Source organism: Malania oleifera, chromosome 6 (genome assembly GCF_029873635.1).
Source record: "Malania oleifera isolate guangnan ecotype guangnan chromosome 6, ASM2987363v1, whole genome shotgun sequence".
Lineage (NCBI taxonomy): Eukaryota > Viridiplantae > Streptophyta > Magnoliopsida > Santalales > Ximeniaceae > Malania > Malania oleifera.
Window position 1 is genome coordinate 41071753 of NC_080422.1, and position 22957 is coordinate 41094709.

Below are 22957 nucleotides of genomic sequence, written 5' to 3' on the forward strand. Positions count from 1 at the left end.
ATATATATATATATACATTTTTCATAACAAAGCATAATAATAAATATTTTTATTCATCCCATAAATAAATTGTTTAGTACTATAAAGTTTCTTATAATTTTGTTATTTTATTTTTCAATTTCTAATAATATATGAAATAATAAATTTTTTATCAATATTAATAATTATACTAATAAATTTTATAACTATCAATCATAATAAATAAAAACAGTTACTAAAATATGATTTTACTAATATAATCCATAAAAATATTATTAAAAAATTTTATAACTATTTAAAACATTTTAAATAGTCAACTATAAAAAAAATATTCAATTTACCTAATATTATGTAATTCTATTTTATTCTTAAAATATATAAATTATAAATTCATGCATTTCACGGATCTCTGCTAATATATAATAAATATTAAGTTAAGAAATTAATATCAAGATAGGCACGTGCATTGTACGTGCCCGTCATACGAGTGAGCAAAAACGTCCAAGGAATTACTACGGCCAACGGCCCAGATCCACTTTAACTCCCAAAGAAACTCCGGACCGTTGGATGCTCAAAACCCTATAAACTTCGCAGCTTCTGCCGAAACCTCTCCTCTCCAGCCAGCTCCAATTCTCCAGCCAGGGACAAACCCTAGACGATCAACCGTCGGCGAGCTGGGTACGTCCAGTTTCTTTCATCTTCACATCAGTTTACGTCAACTAGAAAGTAAAAGAAATAAGAGAGAAGGATTAAGATTTTTAAGTTTCAGTCTTTTAGTTTATTTCATTTTCCTTTCTTGTTTTTTTCTTTTTTTTTTTTCTAAGTGACCAAAAGTAATCAGTAGTATAAAATGTAGCAATGAATGTAGGGCTTAAACGGTTATTCTCGATACCTTTGGTTTGAATCTCTCTGAACTTTTGTAGTGAATTTTTAGATGTTGTGTTCTTTTTCCTGGTATCTGTTTGGATGCTACGAAAATGTAAAGGAAGGGAAATGATGATTCGTATGGTTCATTCGTTTTGATTTAAGTGTAAGAAGTGAAGGAGTAAACTCAGCGATCCAAATCTTTTTGTATTAAGCATAGTCGAGAGGCTGGTTTTGTTTAAATCTAATATTTAAAACCGTTAATTTCCTTCTTTTTTCTACCATTTTCTTAGCAGCCGCACAGGGCATTTTTTTTTGGGTTTTTGGATATATATCAATCAAGGCTGAGCTAGTGTGTGTGCTTTTTGTTTGGTTTGCAATGGGTACCCACTGTTGGTTACTGAATAAGATGGAGAAAAAATGAAGTTAAAGTTTATTCTATATATATATATATATATATATATTAATTTTTTTCATAAATTGGTTTTCAAATTTGGAGGAGACTAGAATCTACCATGAAAAAAAGAAGATGATAAATTAATTCAACTCTGCTTGGTTCTCAAGGAAGTGTTCGAAATAAAAAGAAATTGAGTTTATGAGTCCTGGCTTTATGGCTGTAAGTTGGAAAGTTGTTGGCTTTTTAAGTAGGACAGTAGGAAAATCAACTGAGGTAACATATTGTACTAGGTCTGGTTTGGTGCAGGTTGTAGTTCTGACATGTCAAGAGTAGGCAATGAAACCTTCCTTTCTCAGCCTGTGGCAAAAGTCTTATTGTCCTATTTTTACTTATTTTGCTTTTATTTTTAAATATATGCAATTGCCCAATTTAGGACTTGTCGCCTAATTTATTTTTCTTTGTTTTTTCAGTAGAAATGGGTGAAGAGGCAGCCAAAGGAGGACCAGTGATTCCAGAGTCAGTATTGAAGAAGAGAAAAAGGGAGGAGGAGTGGGCTCTTGCAGCAAAGCAACAACTTGAAACCAAGAAGAAAAAGAATGCTGAGAACAGGAAATTGATCTATAATAGAGCCAAGCTATATGCAAAGGAGTATGAGGAGAAGGTAGTGGGGCTTACGCGCCTGTCTAGTTGTAATCTTATTCTTTAATCTTTATGATTTGCCATTTGAATTACCGAGATAACATTTTTCATTATGATATGCAGGATAAAGAACTGATTGATTTGAAGCGTGAGGCGAAATTGAAAGGTGGATTTTACGTTGACCCAGAGGCCAAGCTTTTGTTTATTATTCGTATCCGTGGGTATGCATTTTATGTTATTTCCCCTGATATTGGCTTGTTCACTGCAAAATGTTGACTCTTATTTATTTATTTATTCATTTTTGCGACTCTGGAATTTTCAGTATCAATGCCATGCATCCAAAAACAAGAAAGATTTTGCAGCTTCTGCGTCTAAGACAGGTAACATTATGTTATATGTTTTTGCATTTGGAGACCACAAAGAAGCAGCTGGTTATTAGATACTGCTTTTTGACTGCACATGATTTAGTTATTTCTTCTTAAGTCTGTAGGCTAGAAATATTTCTTCAAGTTGGAATTAAGTGGGTTCAGCGCCTTGCCTGGCAAGGGCTACTGATACAATTGTTTGGTAGCCAAAGAAGGTTTGCACACAAGTGGTTTTCTCTCTTTTTTGTTTGTGTGTGGCTACTGAGTATTTGAACTTTGGTAGAACACAACTGATGTTGGCAATAATTTATTATCTGATGAATTAGATAAAAATCCATCCTTGTGATGGGTTTGATGCGAGACCAATTGTGTTGGATTACTAGTGCAGTTGGATGCATTTGATATGTATCACTTGTTTCCATTAATTACTTTCAAGGCTAGTTTTTAAAATTGCTGATATTTCTTTGGGTCTACTAGTGTGGTGGAAAATATTTTCCATTTCCCTTTTCCAGATTTCATATCTTTGCCACACAAAAAAAAGGAAACATAATGAATGCTTTAACTTTTGGAAACTGAAAATCTCTTTCTTGATGAAATAATAGAGTAACAAGTATTTTGGCGGTGTTAGGAAAGGAGGGTGGTGGTTGCAGCGGGAATGGTGTGGTGGCTGTGGTGAGTTGTGGTGGCAATGGTGAATGGTGGGTCTGCTGACAATGTCATCTTGATGTGGTGGCAGCAGTAGGGGTGATTAAACTTGGTTGGTTTCACTATGAATCCAAACTCAAACCGACCATTGTTGGTTTGGAGAAATTATAAACTGAAACCAAACCATAAACCGGACTAAGCTATGGATTGTCAAATCAACAGTTCATAGTTTGGGTCAATGGTTTAGGCTTTAAAGTTGACTCTTAATTAAACTGGGCATGGGAAACGGGTGAATATAAAAGATAAAGCCCTCTAGAACATACTGTCTATAATAGAACACCTGAATACACACAAAAAAACGTAGTACAAAATAGGTTATACAAAATACAATAAAAATAAAAAATGTATAGCCAAACATGAAAATAATGAACTAGAACATATTGTACTGAGTTGGCATTTTGAGCTGGTTTTTACGTGTTCCAAACCATTGAACAAACAAATTTTAAAACCAAACTAGACCAACTGAAAGTGCTTGTTTTAGTTGGTTTGCTGGTTTGATCCAGTGCTCACCCCTAGGCGGGTTTGGGTGAGTGCATGTGTTTACGTGTGTGTTTAAGAATAAATTAGGGAAATAAACTTATATCCTAACAAAGAGTATAAGAAATACAATAACAATAAAAACATATATCCAAACATGAAATTAATGAGCTTCTAAGGTTGGTCTGGTGTAGTCAGCGCATATATATATATATATAGGTGTTGATTTTTAGCAGTTTGGGCTGGTTTTTATGTGTTCTTACACTCAGAAAGACAAATTTTAAAACCAAAATAGACCAACCAAAATGCTTGGTATAGTTGATTTGCTGGTTTGACCTGGTGCTCACCCCTAGGCATCGGCAGTTAGGGGTGGGGGCGGTGTGTATGTGTGTGTGTATGTTTATGTGTTTGGGAATAAACTTGAAAAAATATGGAAAACATGTTTTAATATTTTCTAAGGTTTATTGTAAACTTGGAAGATTGGTTCTTTTCTGTTTTCAAGAGTCCTCTGACTAGTTGTAATTCTTTCCTCACACGTAATATAATTATTTAGTTATCTAAATAAAATTTAAGAACTGGAAAACTATTTTTTTAATTTTTCATTTGAAGAAGAAACCTATATTTAAACTAAGTTACATTTTTTTATTTTCCATAGAGAACCTTTTCCAAACTTCCCAGTTTATCTGTGTAAAAGCAAGAATTTTTTCTCGGCTTGAACATGGATTACTTGTGTGTGATAGCAGTTGCTGGCAGAGTTTTGCCTGAGGAATCTGATCTAAATGCCATGGAATGATTTTAGATCCTTTTAAAAACTGGTTGCAGATGAGAGTTCTTTAATTTTTGATTTTGAAGTAACTTGTAAAAAGATTAATGTGGCATTGCTTGGTAGCTTTAAGGTTGGATCGGAATTGAAATTTTGACTCTGTCATTTGATTTCTCCAAGTGAGGATAGAATTGTGAGTAAATGCTAATTCTATCAGTTAAAAGAATGATGATTTATCTTCTCACCTGATGGAATCACTATTTTATTCTTACCTCTTTTTCTACAAAGATCAAATTCGACCTCAAATAACTGACATTATTCCAAATCTAGCTGTGTAACATTCATGTCTATTTTGCCCCTCTCAGCTTTATCTCTTTCTTGCCCTAACTGCTGTCCTTGGTGCTGTTGCTGCTGTTGATTTAAAGGTGGTTTACAAATGGGTTCAAGGGAGTCTCAATTGCTTCTCTTGATCTCTTGTTCCCAATCCCCTTCTTGCATCATTTTGTTCATCTCTCCTTCTCTGTTCCCAATTCCCTTATTTACGCTTGTTGTCATCTTTTCTTCTTGTTCTTCCTCGTCTTCATTGTTCGTTGCCTCTTTTTCAACCCCCTTACCCCCTAAATCAACATTGGGCGTCTTTTATTTTTCATTAACTTAGAGCCTGTTTGGTAGGGGTGTACAAAATTTACCGAAAAATCAAGAAGCGGACTGAAACCGAACCGTTTGAAATTTCGGTTTAGTATTTCAGTTTCGGTTTTGGTTTTGAATTTATAAAAAAATCGACTCTCGGTTTCGGTTTTGGTTTTGGTTTCACTAAAAAACTGAACTGAAAAAACCAAAAACCGATTATAATTTTAAAATGATTATTTTTAATACTGTATATATGTGTACTGTAACATATATTATTTCTTTAATCATATAACTGAAAGCATTTAATACTTTGTTTTATTAATTAATTTTTTTGACTTATTAAAGCGGCATTGATGTTGAGCTTGCTCAAGGATAAGGATTAAGATAGGAGTGGGAATGGATTTTATATAAGATGCATGACTCAAAATCTTCATTTTGGCGATGTGGGACTAGAGTAGTGGAGAGTGGAAGATCCTGCTGTTGGGTTGGGGGAACCTTTGTCCCACATCGGTTGGAGGAAGAATAGAAGCTCCCTCCCTTCCCATATAAAAGTCCATCTATCCATTCTATTATTGCAATGATTTAGGCCTTCATTTAAGTTGTGTGAGTGGGCCACTCCTGTCCACATTTAGATGGGCTTGATTTGGGTTTGGGCTCTTTTGGGCTTGCAAATCTCTTTTATTTCTTTTCTTTTGTTTTTAAAAATATAAATTTGGCATTAAAAACTGAGTGAAAACCGAACCGAACCGTAAAAATTTGGTTTACGATTATACTAAACCGTCGGTGAACAGTTCGGGGGTTTCAAATTTTGAAAATTGATTTTTTCGGTTTGGTTATCGTTTTTGGTCAAAACAAAACCAATATGAACCGATTACACCTCTATTGTTTGGCATTGTTGTTGTTGTTGTTTTCTATTTTTATTTCTCCACAGTGAAGAAACAGATTATTAAAACGTGTTTATTTATGTTTTCAAATTTTTTGTTTCTATTGCCGATTTTCAGCTGTTTGCCAAAAAATTGAAAACCCGATTTTATGGCTTTTGGTTGTTTTGGCAACCTGTTGCCTGAAATATTAACTTTAAAAAATAATTTTTTTTTAGATTAAATTATTCATTTTATACACTTTTAAAGTAAAATCAATCATATGAACTTAAATATTATTAAAAGAAATATATGCATAAATTTCAAAAAATAATAAAAATGCCAACAACAGAATACTTTCACCATTTTTTAATTGTCATGTCTAATAAAATTTTATGGTAAAGTAAAATTTGAAAGTAGAACAATTAAGTAAAATAATTATAATATATTTTATTTTTATTATAGTAATTTTTTAATGTGTATTATTTGTAATTTTATTATTTTAATCATATTTTTATAATATTATTTGATTTAAAGATGAAAATAAGCAATTTTTAATTAAAATTTTAATTTATATTGGTTTCATAAATGCTAACCGAAAAGGTTGCTGGTGTGTAGTTTTTAGTTTCTCTTTCTGGTTTTTGGTTTTCGTTTCTTTAATTTTAGACAGTGATACCAAACGGCCCCTTATGGTTTCTGTCTTAATATTTTTTCTGCGTGGAGAAATCTTCGAATAAATTTAATTTATATTATTTGTAATTTCTATAATTAGTTACCTATTTTTTTCCCTTGGGGGGGGGGAGAGAAGACAATTTATTAATGCCCAACGAAACGGAGTACAAGGCTTGGACGTCAAGGATTTCTCACCGATGATCCAAAGGATTAGAGAACAGAAAAAACACAGGTATTTAAATGACAAAAAGTGCTGTATGTCCAACAAAATGGAGTACAAGGCTTGGAGGTCAAGGATTCCTCACCGATGATCCAAAGGATTAAAGAACAGGAAAAACACACAGGTATTTAAATGACAAAAAGTGCTGTCTTCCAATCCCTTTTGAGACTGGAAAGCAATAAACTGCCAAAAAAACCAGGAGAATGCACCCAATAGGAGACAGGGAAGATTGCTCTATCCCATAAATTAATTACCTACTATTGGCATTTCTCGCTAATTATTACGGCATGATGTTAATAATTGAGTTCTTTGTTGGAAAATATAAATAATTATGGTTTGAAGGGTCAGGGCATATTGTGCCCCTGTTTGACAGCACTTGAAAAAAGTGCGTATAGAACTTATTGTTTAAAATAAGTTGTTTTGCACAATAAGTCTTGTTTGTCATGTTAAAAAAAGTGATTATCATATCGAGTGCTTTACTGCTGGTAAGTATACTTTATGGTTGAATCATGAGGTTAAAACTGTGTGTCTATTGTGGGTATGCACTTGTTCAGTCGAGGAAAGGTTTTATCTACTGAAGTGCAGTGCTTGTGTCATAGTTACACAAAGCAAGGAGTGAGCATGGTACTAGGAAGTAGAAAATTCAATGGTAGTGTCTAGCACATCAATGTGCACTTGTGGGTCTTATAAGGGTTAAGAAAATGATCTTTGTAATAGAATGAAAGTTCAACTTATGTCGTATTTGGCCCTATCAGATGATGGGTTGAACTTGGATTCTGGGTCATGTAGTCCAAGTTTGCTTTTATTATGAGATTTTTAGAATTTTAAAATGCTGTTATGTTTGATCATGTTGATCAAGCCGCACCAGGTATTGGATAGGGGTGAAAGTTGATCATCAAGCTCCATCCAATATTGAAGTTCCACTCCAACCATTAGATCAATTATTGGGCCCTAGAGTCATCAAACTTGGTGACCCTTTTGTGTCACCAATGGGTGTAAACTAAAATAATTACAGGAAGATTGAATTTTCACACAACAATGCCCTATTATATTGTAAAAGTATAGGAAACTAGGTAAATTGTTCAATAGTCATTAAACTTTGTCCCAAGTTTCAATTTAGTCTTGAAGCTTCAATTTGTCTCATTAAAGTCTCAAAACTATTCAAAGTCATTCCAATATTGTTCTGATGTGATCAATCTTAATTCCATTTGTGGATTTTTGCTAACTTGAGTGAAATTCAATTATCTCACATTTCATTTTCTACTCCCAGTTTGTCTCTCAAAGCTTGGTTTGACTCCTATGTATCCGCCTGGCCATATTGTGTGGTCAAGTGCAACTTAGACATGGTCATGGTGCAAGATGGGAACTTTCTACATAAAATTAATAAAAATGGCTGCAGAAAACTTAGGTGCCGTTTAGTATGACATACCATTAATAATCATGAAAACAAAAACCAAAACAAAATCTGGAAATAATGAACAAAAACCAAAATCGGTTTGTATTCCTAAACTTAAATAAATTAAGAACTTCATTGAGCAAATGGCTTTTTTGACTTTGAATCATATAACAGTTAAAAACTATTTATATAATAAAAATGCAATAAGATACATATTAAAAAAATATGTAGTAAAAACAGAAATTATTATAATTATTTTACTTAATTTTTATATTTCAGAATTCACTTTATATTAGAAATGTTATTGTACAAGAGAATTGAAATATAGTACAAATATTTTATTAGTATATATTTTTTAAAAAAATTTTAAAAAATTTTGAATATTTTTCTTTAGGTAATTTAAAATTCATATGGTTATTTTATTTTGGTTTTGGTTAAAAATTATGTATAAAATGAATGACTTAATCAACCAAAGCGAAATATTGATATTAAGGTATTCTGAAATAGTCAAAACAACTGAAAATCATAAAATTTGGTTTAGTTTTTTTGGAAACATCTTAAAATTGTCTATTCACTATATAAAACAAAAACAGAAACAGAAATGATACCAAACATGTCCTAAAACTTATAACAAGTCACGCAAAAATTTACGTAAAAAAATGCGTTAAAACAAAAACTGGAAATGAATTGTTTTTTTTCCTTTTTTCGTTTTTCGTTTCTCCACTGCCGAAACAAAACCAGAAAATAGAAATGAGAAATGGTACCAAATAGCCCCTTAAATTTGAAATATATAATTTTAAGATGGATTTTCCATAGTCAAATTGAAAGCCTAATGAAGAGTACTTATTCAAAATTGAAGGCAGAATTGATGAATGGAACTGAAAAAAAAATTAATGAAGTAAAATTAAACAAGAATGCTGAGTTCCTATTCAAAATTAAAGGCAACATTTAATGCTGAGAAACCCGATCTAAAATTTAGAATCCAAAAAGATAAATATAAGATTGAGATGAACACAGGCAAGAAAATAGATAGACCTCAGCAAGATGAAATTGAGAATAACAATGGAAATGAGAATTATGTTTTTATTATTACACTGACAGACAATTGAGTCCATGGCATGGAAATCAAGTAACAAAAGAGAATGAATCATAAAATCTCACATTTTTTTACCGTCTGCCTATGTCCCCTCCTCTGTTATGTCTTATTATTTTTACAAAAGGGTTTTGGCTTGGTGGCTTAGGGCTCTCAGTTTTACCTGGTCTCATGCGCTGCTCTAGGCTTTCAAGTTAGCAATATTCCCAAATAAAATTAAGTTAAATGTGGCCAAATCACGAACCCATTGGATTGAGACAAAAAATTCTGGGACTTGGATGAAATAAATTATATTCTCTGAACTGAATTTAAATTTAAGGACATTCTCTGTAATCTAGCCTATTGTAACCAATATTTGTTTATTTGACCAAAAATATTTTTGAGGTTTACTAAAGAAGATTTTATGGAGTGAAATTCCATTATAATTAAGATCTTGTCACCATTGGAGAGAAGTTTTGTTTAGGTTAGCCCTAAATTGAAGTTTCAAAGGTATGAGAGCATTGGTTATGTATGAACTGAGTGAATGACTGAAATATGTTAAGATGTGTGCAAGGTTAACCATACAAGGGTACATAATACATTTTTGTGGTTTCATGGATTTAACAGATAGTTTGCATATAATTTAAATTATTATCAAGATTTTGCCTCCCCTTTTTTATTATCTTCATTTTCCTTTTCTGTTCTGGTGCAGATATTCAATGGTGTCTTCCTAAAGGTGAACAAGGCAACAATGAATATGCTGCATAGGGTGGAACCTTATGTGACTTTTGGGTATGTATTTTACCTCTGGGTTTTGAAGCACTGAGTGTTCCAAATTCCTTTATATTTATCCTGCCTGCTTAACTGAATGTGCACTTTTTGCTCTATGCTCCAGATACCCCAACTTGAAAAGTGTTAAAGAATTGATCTATAAGAGGGGTTATGGGAAGCTAAACAGGCAGAGGATTGCTTTGACCGACAACTCAATCATTGAACAGGTTTGTCTGTTTGTATATGATCATTGTTGACCATGCAATATATTGTTCCTAACACTGTTATCACAGGCTCTTGGAAAGTTTGGCATTATCTGCATGGAAGATCTTATCCATGAGATCATGACTGTTGGCCCTCATTTTAAAGAGGCAAATAACTTCCTATGGCCATTCAAACTCAAGGCACCATTGGGCGGTCTGAAAAAGAAGCGAAATCATTACGTTGAAGGAGGAGATGCTGGAAACCGTGAAAATTACATCAATGAGATGATCAGGAGAATGAATTAGACTGTAGCGGTACTTGTGTTATTGTTTTGAGGTATGAAGTTTTGTTTTTGTTTTTGTTTTTGTTTTTTTGTTTTGTTTTTTTTTTTTTTTTTTTTTGCGTGTGGCAACAAGTAGAATTTGTTTCAAATCCCCCCCTTTTCAGTTGGATGGCGTTTTTTTTGGTTTCCCCCTCAAGCATAGAACCTGGCATATGGTGCTTTTATGCCTTCATTTTGATTTGTAAGCTGGTGGTACCTACAATAATTTTTTTAATGTTACATTGCAATTATGTGGGAACCTACCTAATATTCTAAATGATTGCATGGTCATTTAATTTTTATGCGGATTCTTGATTAATTGATGCATGCTACCCAGAATAGTTTGTCATATTGTGTAGAAAATATTTGGGTGCTGAAATTCTATGGCACTTTAGCTTTTTATGTTGTTTGCTAAGCAGTTTTTTTTTTTTAATAGATGCACTTCTTTTTTATTTTTAAAAAATCATCTCCCCACCACCCTTGCACAAGAATCTTTAAAAAAAATAAAATTCTAGGAAGATCTCCGTGACTATTATATATCGTTTAAGTACTTAGGCTTTTTTGGGTACTTCAATTCTATTGCAATTATGTGTAGTTCAGGCATTTTGGTTTCTTTCCTGGGAGATCTACACTAGAATTTATATATTTTTGAAGAAATGAAAATGTTGAGGAGAGAGAAGAGGATGCTGCATATGGTTTTATTAATATAGAGAAAGTATATGATAGGGTACTTAAAAAAACTTTTTATGGTGAGTATTTTTATTTTTAAAAAAAATGTCGCATATAGTAGGTATAATGATGTCATTAAGGATATGTAGGTGGTGGAATGACTAGCTTTAGGATTATAGGTGGAGAGAGGTTGGTGAATTTTTAGTCCCAGTTGGTGTTCATCAAGGATTTGCTACTCCTTATTTTTTGCCCCAGTGAAGGAGGAATATGCTAGAAGTATATCCAAAATATGGTTTCATGGTGTGTTTTTGTAGATGATAGTATTTGGGATGGAGTAGAAAATTGGTTAGAATTGTAGAAAATTGGTTAGAATTGTAAAGAGATAAGTAGATATAAGATGGGATATATGAAATTCGGGGGAATATTATAGAAATAATGATCAAGAAATCAATAAGCACTAGCAAATTTTGATGCTTTATATATGTTATACCAGTTGAAAGAGAAATTGAAGATGTAATGTATAGAGTTAAAGTAAGTTGGATAAAATGAAAGTGTTTTAGGCGAGCTATGTGATTATAGAATAAAGGAAAGTCTTATTGAACGGCTATAAGACTAACTATGTTATACGGATCCGAATACTGAGTGGTTAAGATATAGTTGTGGAGATGAGAATGTTAAAGTGGATGAGTGGTATAAATGTTAAAAGATAGATTCAGGAATGAACATACTCTTGCCAAAGATAAGATAAGAGGGCGACTTAAATGGTTTTGGGATGTGCAACGTAGGCACTAATAGTGCACAAATGAGGACAATAAAAGGGATGAGGGTACACCTAAAATAATTGAAAATGAGATCATGAATAAAGATTTAACAGCCTTAAATTTATCAGAGAAAATTGCCTATGATTGTGTAAATTTGCCAAAAAAGATTCATGTAATTGACCACGCTTAGTGAGACTTGAGGTTTGTTTTTATTATTTGTTAGTCGTTTTTAGGTTTTTCCAATTATCTCACAATTCTTCATAGTTTGATAATTTTGACTTTTTGGCCCCTCTTGAATTAGGAAGAATTGTAGAATAATTGTGAAGACCCAAAAAAAGCCTCATCAGTGAAGAACTTCAGTAGAATTGAAAAGCCCTAAGTGGATGAATTTTTTAAATTTCAAATACAATTATTATTTCTTTATATTTTGTTTACTGTCTAATCTTGTGTTTACAGACTTTAAAATTTGAATTTGAATTTAAAGGATATGAATAAAATGGCATAAAAAATTATGAAAATTAAAAATAAAAGTAAAATCTGAAGTTGAATTCCACTTGTTTGGTCAATATATTTAAATATTAAATAATTTTTTTTTTGTCTTTATGAAAAAGATAAAAGACATTGACATTTTTTGAGGTTGGGTGAAACTAACCTGAAGTTTGAGAAAAAATACACGCCTACACACATTCCTCAGGTTTTAAAATTTTAAATATCTTCCTTGAGGTTTTCCAAAAATCAATTATCAGGGTAGCTTGTTGAAGTTTTGAAACATCAAGAAGGTTTGCGTTTTTTTTTATTTTTTATCAAACCTCATGGGAGATCAGTAATGCTATATGGATCAGAATGTTGGGTGACGAAAAAACATAATATCCAAAAAGTAAAAGTTGCCTAGATGAAAATGCTTAGATGAATAAGTGATATAACATTGAAAAGATAAATTAAGGAATGAACATATTCGTGGTAAGTTAGGTGTAACTCTTATAAAAGATAAAATAAAGGGAGGGACTGATCAGATGGTATGGACACTTACAATGTAGGCCACATAGTGCACCTGTGAGGAGTTGTGACTTAGTTATCGTGGGGAGTGATAGAAGGGTTAAGGTAGACCTAAAATAACTTAGGAGGAGATAGTGAGTAAGGATTTAATATCCTTAAATTTATCAAAAGAAATGGTCCATTATTGCATAAATTAGCGGAAAAAGATTCATATAGTCGACCCCACCTAGTAGGATTAAGGCTTGATTTTTTTGTTGTTGTTGTTGTCTCATGGGAGGTTCATCATATTTTTAAAATTTCAAGGAAAGTCTTGTCTTTTTACAAAACTTCAAGGGAGTTTAGTGTTTCTTGTTCATATAAAAATACAAAAGAATACAAATTTAAAATATTATAATTCAAACAAAAAATATTTTATAATTATTTAATTATTATATTTTAAAACTCACTTTTTTTATATGCTTGACAATTGAAAACTAGTAAAAATAGTTTTTAAATGACTTATTATTTTTCTTCAAAATTATAGAAATTATAAGATATTTTTTCTTAATATATTTCAAAATTTCATATTTAATTTTAATTTTAATTAAAAAATATATAAATGAATGATTTAATTTGAAAAATTATTTTTAGATATTAAAATATGCTAAAAAGTTTGACCGCGCTACGCAACGTGGTAATAAATATTCTCGCCATCGTACATATTGTTCCTTTTAATTTTTTCGTGAGTACATAAACACATGCAGTAAGGGAAAATTTTTTCCAGCCACATAACATGTAGGAAGCTAGCACCTCCGGAGGTTTGAGGGCATAATTAATTTTTTTTTTCAAACTTCCATTTGAATATTAATAGAAAGTTGATATGAAGGGGTATGAGTGTCCATAGATTCAAATTTGAAGGGAGTTTTGTGGGATTTTAAAAACCTTAAGGGAGGTTCTTGTCTTTTTAACAAATCTTAGGAAATGTGAGTATCTTTTTCCCTAAAAACAATTATACGCTAAGCAAATTTAATAAATAACATTTACCATGAATATCATATTTAGACCCATGTATATACATTCATATATATATATATATATATATATATATATATGGACACACACACACACATATATGTAGAAAGAAGCAGAGCCATACACCAACATACATATGGTCTGAATATCATCAACAAGTAGGCACATATTGATTAAACTAAATAATTCATGCAGATAAACATAATCTCAAAACTAGGGTCTGGAGTGTTATTCAAATTACATCTCTTGAATATCTCTCCTGTATCTGATATTATAATACCTGAGTCTATATCAATACACATCAGAAATAACAATATATCCTCAATAAAATATACCAGAATTTCTATACCTATATACATCTCAAAACATAACCTAACATCCAATATTCACAAATATTCACAACTCTGAAAATAGAAATATATTACAACCCTAAAAATTTTAATCAAAGTTTATACCCTCGCTTTCAAAAGTGATACAATAGCTCGAGCTCCCTAAGCTCGATCCTACGAAGGTCCTGAAAAAGATAAATTCCATTATCAGGTGAGACATATTTCAGTAAGAAAAAAATACATTAAAATAGTGTGTGGCTAGCATGAGATTTGTGAACAATATACGTTTATATTTTTTATTTTTAAATAAAACCATAATTATAAAACCATTTTCTGCTCCCAACGAGAGTTCCCAAGCATTGGGGTGATTACCCGCCCATACAAGTAGTACCCCTCTACTCTGATACTAAATGCAACCTACGGTCACATCTGAAGCATATTAGGGTACTTACCTTACTGAGTAAGTCTTCAAGAGGATAGTTTATCTCGTACTCACACATTCACACAAAGGTTTACTAATAGAAGTTCTCGAGACTAGGGAAGATTACCCGCCCATACAAGTAGCTTCCCTCTTCCCTAATACGTTATGCAACTCACAGCTATATCTGATACCTATCAAGGCACTCGTCTTTCTCAACAAGTCCTCGGGCGAAGAGTATACCCCGCCCCAAATACATTAAATAATACCATATATAATACATTTCTTTCTTTACTCTATATTTGTTATTTCCGTATCATTCATTACATTCATATTCATATTCCATATTTTTTATAATATGTTTCCATATCATTCTTGTCCATATCATTTTCATTTGCCACTTTCCATATCCGTTGTTCTCATATATGTCGTTTTCCTTATTAACCATGGTTAAAATAACAATTATGTGTTTAAAACTCTCTATACTGATCGAAGATCATAGTCATGCTTCCGCCCTATGATGGGTTGTGCGGCCTGAAGGCTGTACTTAACTCTAGTTGGCCTACCAGAGCTAAATCAATCACATTCTACTGTTTGTAGGTCCGATTGGCTACTCCCACATTGGTCTAGACTCTAGGGGGACACTACCCTTCCCAGCACAATCGACCATCCCATTCCACACTCTATCTAAGACGTGTGGGTGCACTAGCTCCGCCAAATATATCCGCAACAGTAGTGTGCCCATTTTTCAGTTTACTAGAGTTCTCAAACCATACATTGTCATTTAACAATTCCAAACACATGCATAATAAACCATATCCCATTTTGATTATCAATACATTTCTAGTATTTCCTACATCTCATACATATATCATAGTTCAATAAAAAAATTTCCTTTTACTCATGCCACACAATTTAACAACATATAATCATACATTTATAAAAAATAAGCCAACCATAATCATCTTTAATACACTGAAAATATACATTTAATTTTTTACCAATTATCTAGAAAATATGTCATTTTATCTTTCATTTTTCACAAATATAACTAGTAACACAACCCTAGACTAAAAAATTTATCATTTAAATGGTTGGCTTTTCAGAACTCACATGAAAATCATATACATATATACATAAATTTTCCATTTTTACCGATTAATTTCACAAAAACCCTGATTTAATATATTCCCCTTACTTACTTTCTTGAACTACGCCAACAGGAATTCCAAAATAATGCCTATGACGCTCACTCGACTGCTGAATCAAAAACCCTAGTTTAATTAGATAAACCCCAAATAACCTACTATTTTAGCATTTTCTCAACCTATAAACCTCAAATAAACATTTAAACCTCCAAAAACTAAGAATCCTAACCCTTACCTCAACTTTGGAGTTATGCCTAGAAAGTTTAGTTTAGAAATCTGCTCCGCTAGATGTGTAGAGAATCACCTCTAGAACACCGTAGCGGTTTCCGTTTGTTGATTCGGGTTGAATCCGGGCCAGATTTGAAGAGAGAAGGTAGAGGAAACCATTCTAGAGAGAGAAAAACAGAGGAAAATGAGTTTCTTCTCGAAGAAGCAACTTTGGATCCTTTTATACACGATGTTGCCATGTGGCTTCGTCGACGAGAAGATAGGATTTGTCAACGAACCATAGAAGGGACTTTGTTGACGAGAATATGTGTTCGTCGACGAAACTTAAAATCTGGAATTCACTCACTCGGGATGTCTTCGTCGACAAGAGATTGAACTTTGTCGACGATCTCTAGAAGAACGCTCGTTGACGAAGACATAAGATTCGTCGACGAGGTCTACTGTTCTTCTTTCAAAATTTTCTCTTTTCCCTTTATTATTTATTTATCTACTACATTTATTATCTTTCCTAATTATTTTAATAGTTATAATTTTTTTGGTCTTTACAGAGTAAGACTCACAACCTTGCAGAATTACACAAATGAATAATGAAAGCACATCAATACAAATTATAGAATTTTAAAGGCACTAAAGTAGTATATATTCATAAAATTGTGTGGTAGATACATTAAAGAAAGTTATATTAGATCACAGAGGAGTAGGGGTATGTTTGAGTTGAGTCGAGTTGACACAGTAAAATACTCAAACTTGACTCAAATCGAAAATGTTAAACTAAAAATTGACTCGCACTCTATCAATTTCATAATTGTAAAACTTGAACTCGACTATTCTGTAAGTTTATAAAATTCAATCTTGACTCAACTAAGCTCAACTCGATTATAAGTTAATATTAAATTCATATATAAATATATATAATGTACTTATAATATTAAATACATTTAAAAATATATATTATATGAAAAATATAATATAAAAATAATTGAATTAAAAAGTTTAATTAAGCTTGAAACTCAACTCGAGTACTAATACTGAATTTGAACTCGAGTTATTAAAATATTCTAGTAGCTCAAACTCGAGTTATTAAAATACTCTAGTGGCTCGAATTTGACTCGAGTTCGAGTAGGATCAAGTGAAGTCAAATTAGAAAACGAGTCGAGTTTTAGTTGCTCGCGACTAAACTTGACTCACTTATACCTCTACAGAGTAGTAAATAGTTCTAGAAATATGGGTGATAGTAGTAGCCAAGGTCTTACAATTGTTTGTCACTATAGCAGGATAATAGAGAATTACCAACAAAAAAAGAACATTAAATTGCACTACCTATTCCAAAAGATGCAACCAAAAAGTTGTACTGAAAGGTCTGTTTATGCAAACCCAAATCATTGATGATGTCATAGCGCAGTGCTGCAACCAAAGGGGAAGGAATAATATTTATTATTGTTAGCAGAACCAATTATAGAAATTAACTAGAGTATATAAAAAACTTAAATTATTTGCACATTGTTATGTTGTTTAAGACAGATTTATACCCATTCAACTAACTGTATGTACATATCATGTCCATATAATTACATACATATTTACATAATTTTTTTTTTATTGATTTCTAGTATGCCTGTGTTTGCGGTGTGAAAAAGACATCATAATATCTAAGTAAACGAACTTGTAGACGAACTTAAAGATGATAGCTAAGACGATGTTTCTTTGTGAGTGATTCATTTGGAAATAGACCATCTTGAATGGTTGCAACACTTGGTGAAGTCAATAGTTGTTCCTCTTGTTGCCAGATTTTGTTCAGGGTGTCGATGAAGCTCGAAATAAGAAAAAGTTTTTGAAAACAAAAGGGTAAAAACAGTTAAAACACGGAGTCACCACCTTAATTTTTTTAAAAAACGCAGGGAAAATAAAGAAAAAATCTACAAAAGTTCTACGAAAGCCAGATTTAGGGTTCGGAAGTATATTTTTGTGTAGGGAAGGTGATTAGCCAATCATCTTGGTGATGATCAACGTTTTAGGACCCCTAACGACATCCATTTATAGAACGATTACCGTAATTATGTATGTATTGCCTTAAAAAAGAAAAGAAATAGAAAATGAAAAAAAAAAATGCCCCTTTTGGTTCTCCAGTGATGGAATAATTGTCCAAACACTCCAACATGGCTTCGAACAATTCAAAATATTGCTCTAAAAGGAGTTGACTTCAGAACCCTAGGTTTTAATAAAGACATGATGGTGATGGAAGAAAGCAGTTGGTTTTGAAACGTCGTGCTTGTATTTCCAACCTAGAAAACCAAAGTTTTTAGAAAAGGGGACCAGACTTGTATTACCGGTGTTTAGAAACAATGAGTGAAAAAGCACATATTTTTGGAATTCTTTTTTTGAAATATTTTTGGAAAAAGGAAAACTCTGACAATATTGAATGAACAAAATATGGTTTGTTTAGTATAATTTTGTTGGTCGAAGTCATAATCCTTCTCAAATCATACGATTTTCAAAGGTTAAAACTCCTGCCATGCCTAAAGATGAGGGGAAGAAACCACTATATAGTTGAAATCTCCCGTTTATCCCATTATCAGTCAGAAACAAACTATGAGAACCACTAGATCAAACTCATATTTTTGGGATTTTCCATATTTTATTTTTTCTTTTTAAATTTTTAATAATAATAAGATTAAGTAATAATAAAAAGAAACACACACTAATACACAACCTAGCACACAAACACATATGCATACATCTATATGTATATAGACATATAATATATTTCATATAATATAACTGTAACATATCTCATTTTTATATTTCTGCATAAAATCTGTCATAAATATCTAATCACGACATAAAATTGGCTGAAACTGAACTGTCACGGCACTAGGCCGGCTGAAACTAAACTATCACGGCACTAGGCCAACTGATGTGTCATATTATACTGAACAATATCATAATTTTCTATAATGTTTATAACATTTTCTGAAAATCATTATCTAGCTGCATATGTTCTGCATAATCATAAAATATTCTGACATGTTAGATCCAGCCTTCGGGCCACACAATCCGGTCATGTGGGGTGAATACACGACGATGTGAATATCCTCAGGGCATCCATGAGTTACAGACGCGACGTAAATTATATATTGGTGGATGCTCATAAGTTAGAAAATGTTATGAAAAGTGAAAAGTAAAATGAATAGCCATGGGTTATAGACGCATCGTGCTATAGGCTGATGGATATCCATGGGCTAGAAAATGTAAATATGAATATGAGTAATGAAAAAAATGTGAAATTGACATGAGAAATGAACAGTCGTGGGTTACAGACGTGACGTGCTATATGCTAGTGGACACCTGTAGGCTAGAGAATGTGAATATGAATATGAGGAATGAAAGAAAATGTGAATATGAATATGAGAAATGAAAGAATGTGAATATAATTATGGGAAATGAGAAAAGTATGTGTATGATATGAGAAATGAATGGGTATGTATATGGTATGAGAAAGGAAAGAGTATGTATATGATATGAGATTTGAAAGCACATGAATAAGATTTGTGAAAATGAAAATATATGTATATGATTATGAAAATGATATGAAAGTTTTTGAAAATATATTTACATACACATGATTGTGAGTACATATCTGTATATTTTTCCTAGCTGATATACTTATTTAAATGGATGTGTATAATATATCAAAACTCATGTGCCACACACTGTCAATAATTTATTCCATCTTACTGAGAAATGTCTCACCTAGATTCCAAATATTTCAGGAGATTAGGACAAATCAGTAGAGAGAGCTCTGAGATAGAGGGGAGCTGATACCCTGATAGACAGGGTAAGTGTTTTGAGTTGGGAAATGTGATGTGTGAAATTCCCTAGTATATTTGGGTGGATTCTTGGAGTTGTATATGTGTATGTATAGATGGGTGGTACTCTGGTATTGTATTGTATTTGGTTGGTATTGTATATTGGGCTCACTTATGATATGTATTCCCCTGTATGAGTATTGTGATTCTGGATGGACTGATCACCCGGTACCCCACTTCGGGTCAGGTTATATTGACATATGGTATTAGAGATGTTTGTGATATTGATTATTTATTGTTGTTTAATTAGAAAAAAAATAATGGTAGAAAAATTAGGAAAAAATAATGGTAGAAAAATCAGGGCGTCGCAACATATATTATACAGTTTTTCAAATGTATTGCGAAGTTATGGCATTAAAAGTTTACTAGTACAAAATTGTGATATAGTAAAACTCATCTTAGCTACACACTGATATAATCTCTCTTACTTACTGAGCGTCGTCTCACCCAAATATTATCTTACATCACAAATAACTTTGAAGAGCGTACCGAAAATCTGACATAGTAAGCCCATGGGCGAGATTAGAAAGAGTAATTTAGGATAAATATTAATGTGGTACCAATTGGTTATATTTTCATATAATGGAATTTTAAGAATGTTAATTTTTGATATTGGAGATATGTTTGTAATACGACTAATTAGTACTTTAATAATAAAGATATTTGAGATTTATTTACTTATGCTATGAGCTATTTATAGAAAGTAGCACCTTAGATCCTACCGAATTCGGGGCATTACAAGATAAGTTTTGTAAATATAATAAATTTTAATAGCAATTATTGATTTAAAAAAATATATTAGAAACTAGTCATATTATTTTATTATGTATTATAACATATTACCGATAAAACATGATTTATTTCTAAAATGAAGAAGAAGAAGAACCTTATATTAATTTAAATTAATATTAAATAAATAAAAAATATTAATTTAATCAATAATATTAATTTAAAATAAATTAGTATGGTGCTTATACATGATTCAATTCTCAATGCAGTTGATTAGATCTCCCGACACTTACCCCAAAGTTGATTAAATTGTGCTATTGTTTCTTCTATATCTTCCCTAACTTGAGTGCAATTGATAGGATACCTATCAATTGTTTTTCTTCTACCTTTCAAAATTCATATAAAAAATGTTCATATCATGATGACCAAATATTAATCGGTTATCTGTAAATGCAGTTGGATTTAGGAACATTTGATTTGTTGATTTCAAGAATCCTACATAGATTTTGAGATTGGGATAAATCAAATCGTTTAATTTTAAAAAAAATCTCAATTTATCTTCCGAGACTAAAGCTAGCTGATTCATATTGCTCAAATTTCATATTTACTTCCCAAAATGATGATTTAAAATTAATTAACTGACTCGACAATAGTGAAATTTTTTTTTGAGTTCGGAATTATCATTTAAGTCAACTTAGTTTTTGCATCCTAAGCTTAGAGGTCATATTAGATTATTTTAAGCTATCCAATTTTAATTTATTGAAATTCAGGTCATTTGATTTTTTTTTTCGTCAACCCAAATTTGGTCCATGCGAGGCCTAACCCCAAGTTTTTTAGAAAAACAAAATTTCCAAATTAAAAATGTAAACAATACAACAAAATTAATAGTAAAATTGCATTCAATGCAATCGGCACGGCTCGCCCTTGAGAGAGAGAGAGAGAGACGTTGACTCTTCTTTTGAAGAAATTATACAGTGGACCTCCCCCTCCATGTGTCAGTCTACCTATTTCCTAAATTATATACTTATTGAAAATGAGTTCTCCTATGATATTAATGAATGTAAGATCAATTTATCACATGTCTAACATTTAAAATATAGGGACACAGATACGTTGAGGATGAGATCCTTGCATAATTTTCCCTTCTTTTGTGCATTTATCGCTTTCAAGTATAAATATTTCGTTTACTCGTGATCTTTTCATTTTCCTATTTTATTCTTGACTTTTTGAAAGCTTTCAAAGCTTGTATGCATCCTTGCAACTTCATGCCTTATGCCCTTTCCACTTTCAAGGCTTGTATGTATCTTCCACTTACTTTCTCATTTCATGCCTTATGCCTTTTCCACTTACTTTCAAAGCTTGTATGCATCTTCCACTTACTTTCTCATTTCATGCCTTATGCGTTTTTAACTTTATTGGTGTGGAACACGTGTGTTGCACGTGACATAAAAAAAAAGTGTACATGTAATCTTTACTATAGAGAATCTATTCTTTCTGCGTAAGCATTTGTCATGCCTACCCAAGCACATCCTGATCTAATTGAATTGATTTTTAAAAATTTTAGAAATGAAGGCGCATTAAGTTTGACAAAACTTAGACTATTCGATGCATTATTTAAGTTCATAATTTTTATAATATTTTGAGAAGTAACATGTGAGAAAGTCAAATATATCTTGTTTTTTAGGGCATGCTTATAATATGTTTAATAAAGTTTAGATTTGATTTATGAAGAAAAGTTGTGTTTTCTTTCTAATGGAAATTAGAGAGAATGAGATATATATGAGATTAATTTAAAAACAAAAGGAAGAAAAACGAAGAGCATGATTATTTGTTTATTATCGTAAATCAAGTAAATTAACTCCCTCTAAAATATACTACTTGCTCTACGACTTTAAGAGTAAGAAGATGAAGAACGTGACAATACCGAAAGATTAGTATCAACATCCACCATATGTTTTACAACATCAACTAGACTGAAAAGAAAAAAATTTAATTTCATCCTTTTGAGTTGGAAATTTATGCTCTTCGGATTTAAATGAAAATGGAAAAGGTGTGATAATTAATTCTTTGAATTTTGAGTGGACATGGGACTTTAATTTTTTCATAAATGATTATTTTGTGGGTTGGCTCGAATGAAAAGGGGTGGGAATAGGAAGGGATGGAATTTTGATTATTGGGACATTTGTGAAATTTCAAATTCTATAAATATAAAATGAAGGGTTAAATTGAGATTTTAATTTTTGCCACTTTGAATACCATCAAATTTTCTCCTTTACTTTTTTAGTAGTAGTTTCATTATTTTTAATTAAAAAAAAACACACACACACACAAAAGTTTTTTACTTTTGTTAGGATGGTTATTGAATGCCTATCTTTTTTTTTTTTTTTATTACATAGGAACTCTAGCCACCAACGAGCCCTTCGGACCCCTTGGTGCGGCACCAAACCTACGAATCAGTGTCCTCCA

General features: G+C 31.7%; 1 protein-coding gene across 2 annotated transcripts; it reads left to right on the top strand.

Moving 5' to 3' along the window:
- The first annotated feature begins 526 nt into the window (after positions 1-526).
- LOC131158148 (large ribosomal subunit protein uL30y) lies at positions 527-19987 on the top strand. 2 transcript variants are annotated; one of them, XM_058112796.1, is made up of 8 exons: positions 527-657; positions 1711-1901; positions 2003-2100; positions 2202-2259; positions 9752-9831; positions 9935-10037; positions 10104-10350; positions 19667-19987. In XM_058112796.1, the coding sequence occupies exons 2-7, from the start codon at positions 1716-1718 to the stop codon at positions 10317-10319; spliced, it is 741 nt and encodes a 246-aa protein (XP_057968779.1). In that variant the 5' UTR covers positions 527-657; positions 1711-1715; the 3' UTR covers positions 10320-10350; positions 19667-19987. The 2 variants fall into 2 exon arrangements, with proteins under 2 accessions (XP_057968779.1, XP_057968780.1); XM_058112797.1 differs by having other exon boundaries at positions 565-657; positions 1714-1901.
- The last annotated feature ends 2970 nt before the right edge of the window (positions 19988-22957 follow it).

Excerpts from the sequence above, each read along its gene's own strand:
- LOC131158148 (XM_058112796.1), top strand. The coding sequence starts at position 1,716 with ATGGGTGAAGAGGCAGCCAAAGGAGGACCAGTGATTCCAGAGTCAGTA. Across the intron at positions 9,832-9,934 it reads GAACCTTATGTGACTTTTGG|ATACCCCAACTTGAAAAGTG; the intron begins GTATGTATTTTA and ends TCTATGCTCCAG. Across the intron at positions 10,038-10,103 it reads ACAACTCAATCATTGAACAG|GCTCTTGGAAAGTTTGGCAT; the intron begins GTTTGTCTGTTT and ends CTGTTATCACAG.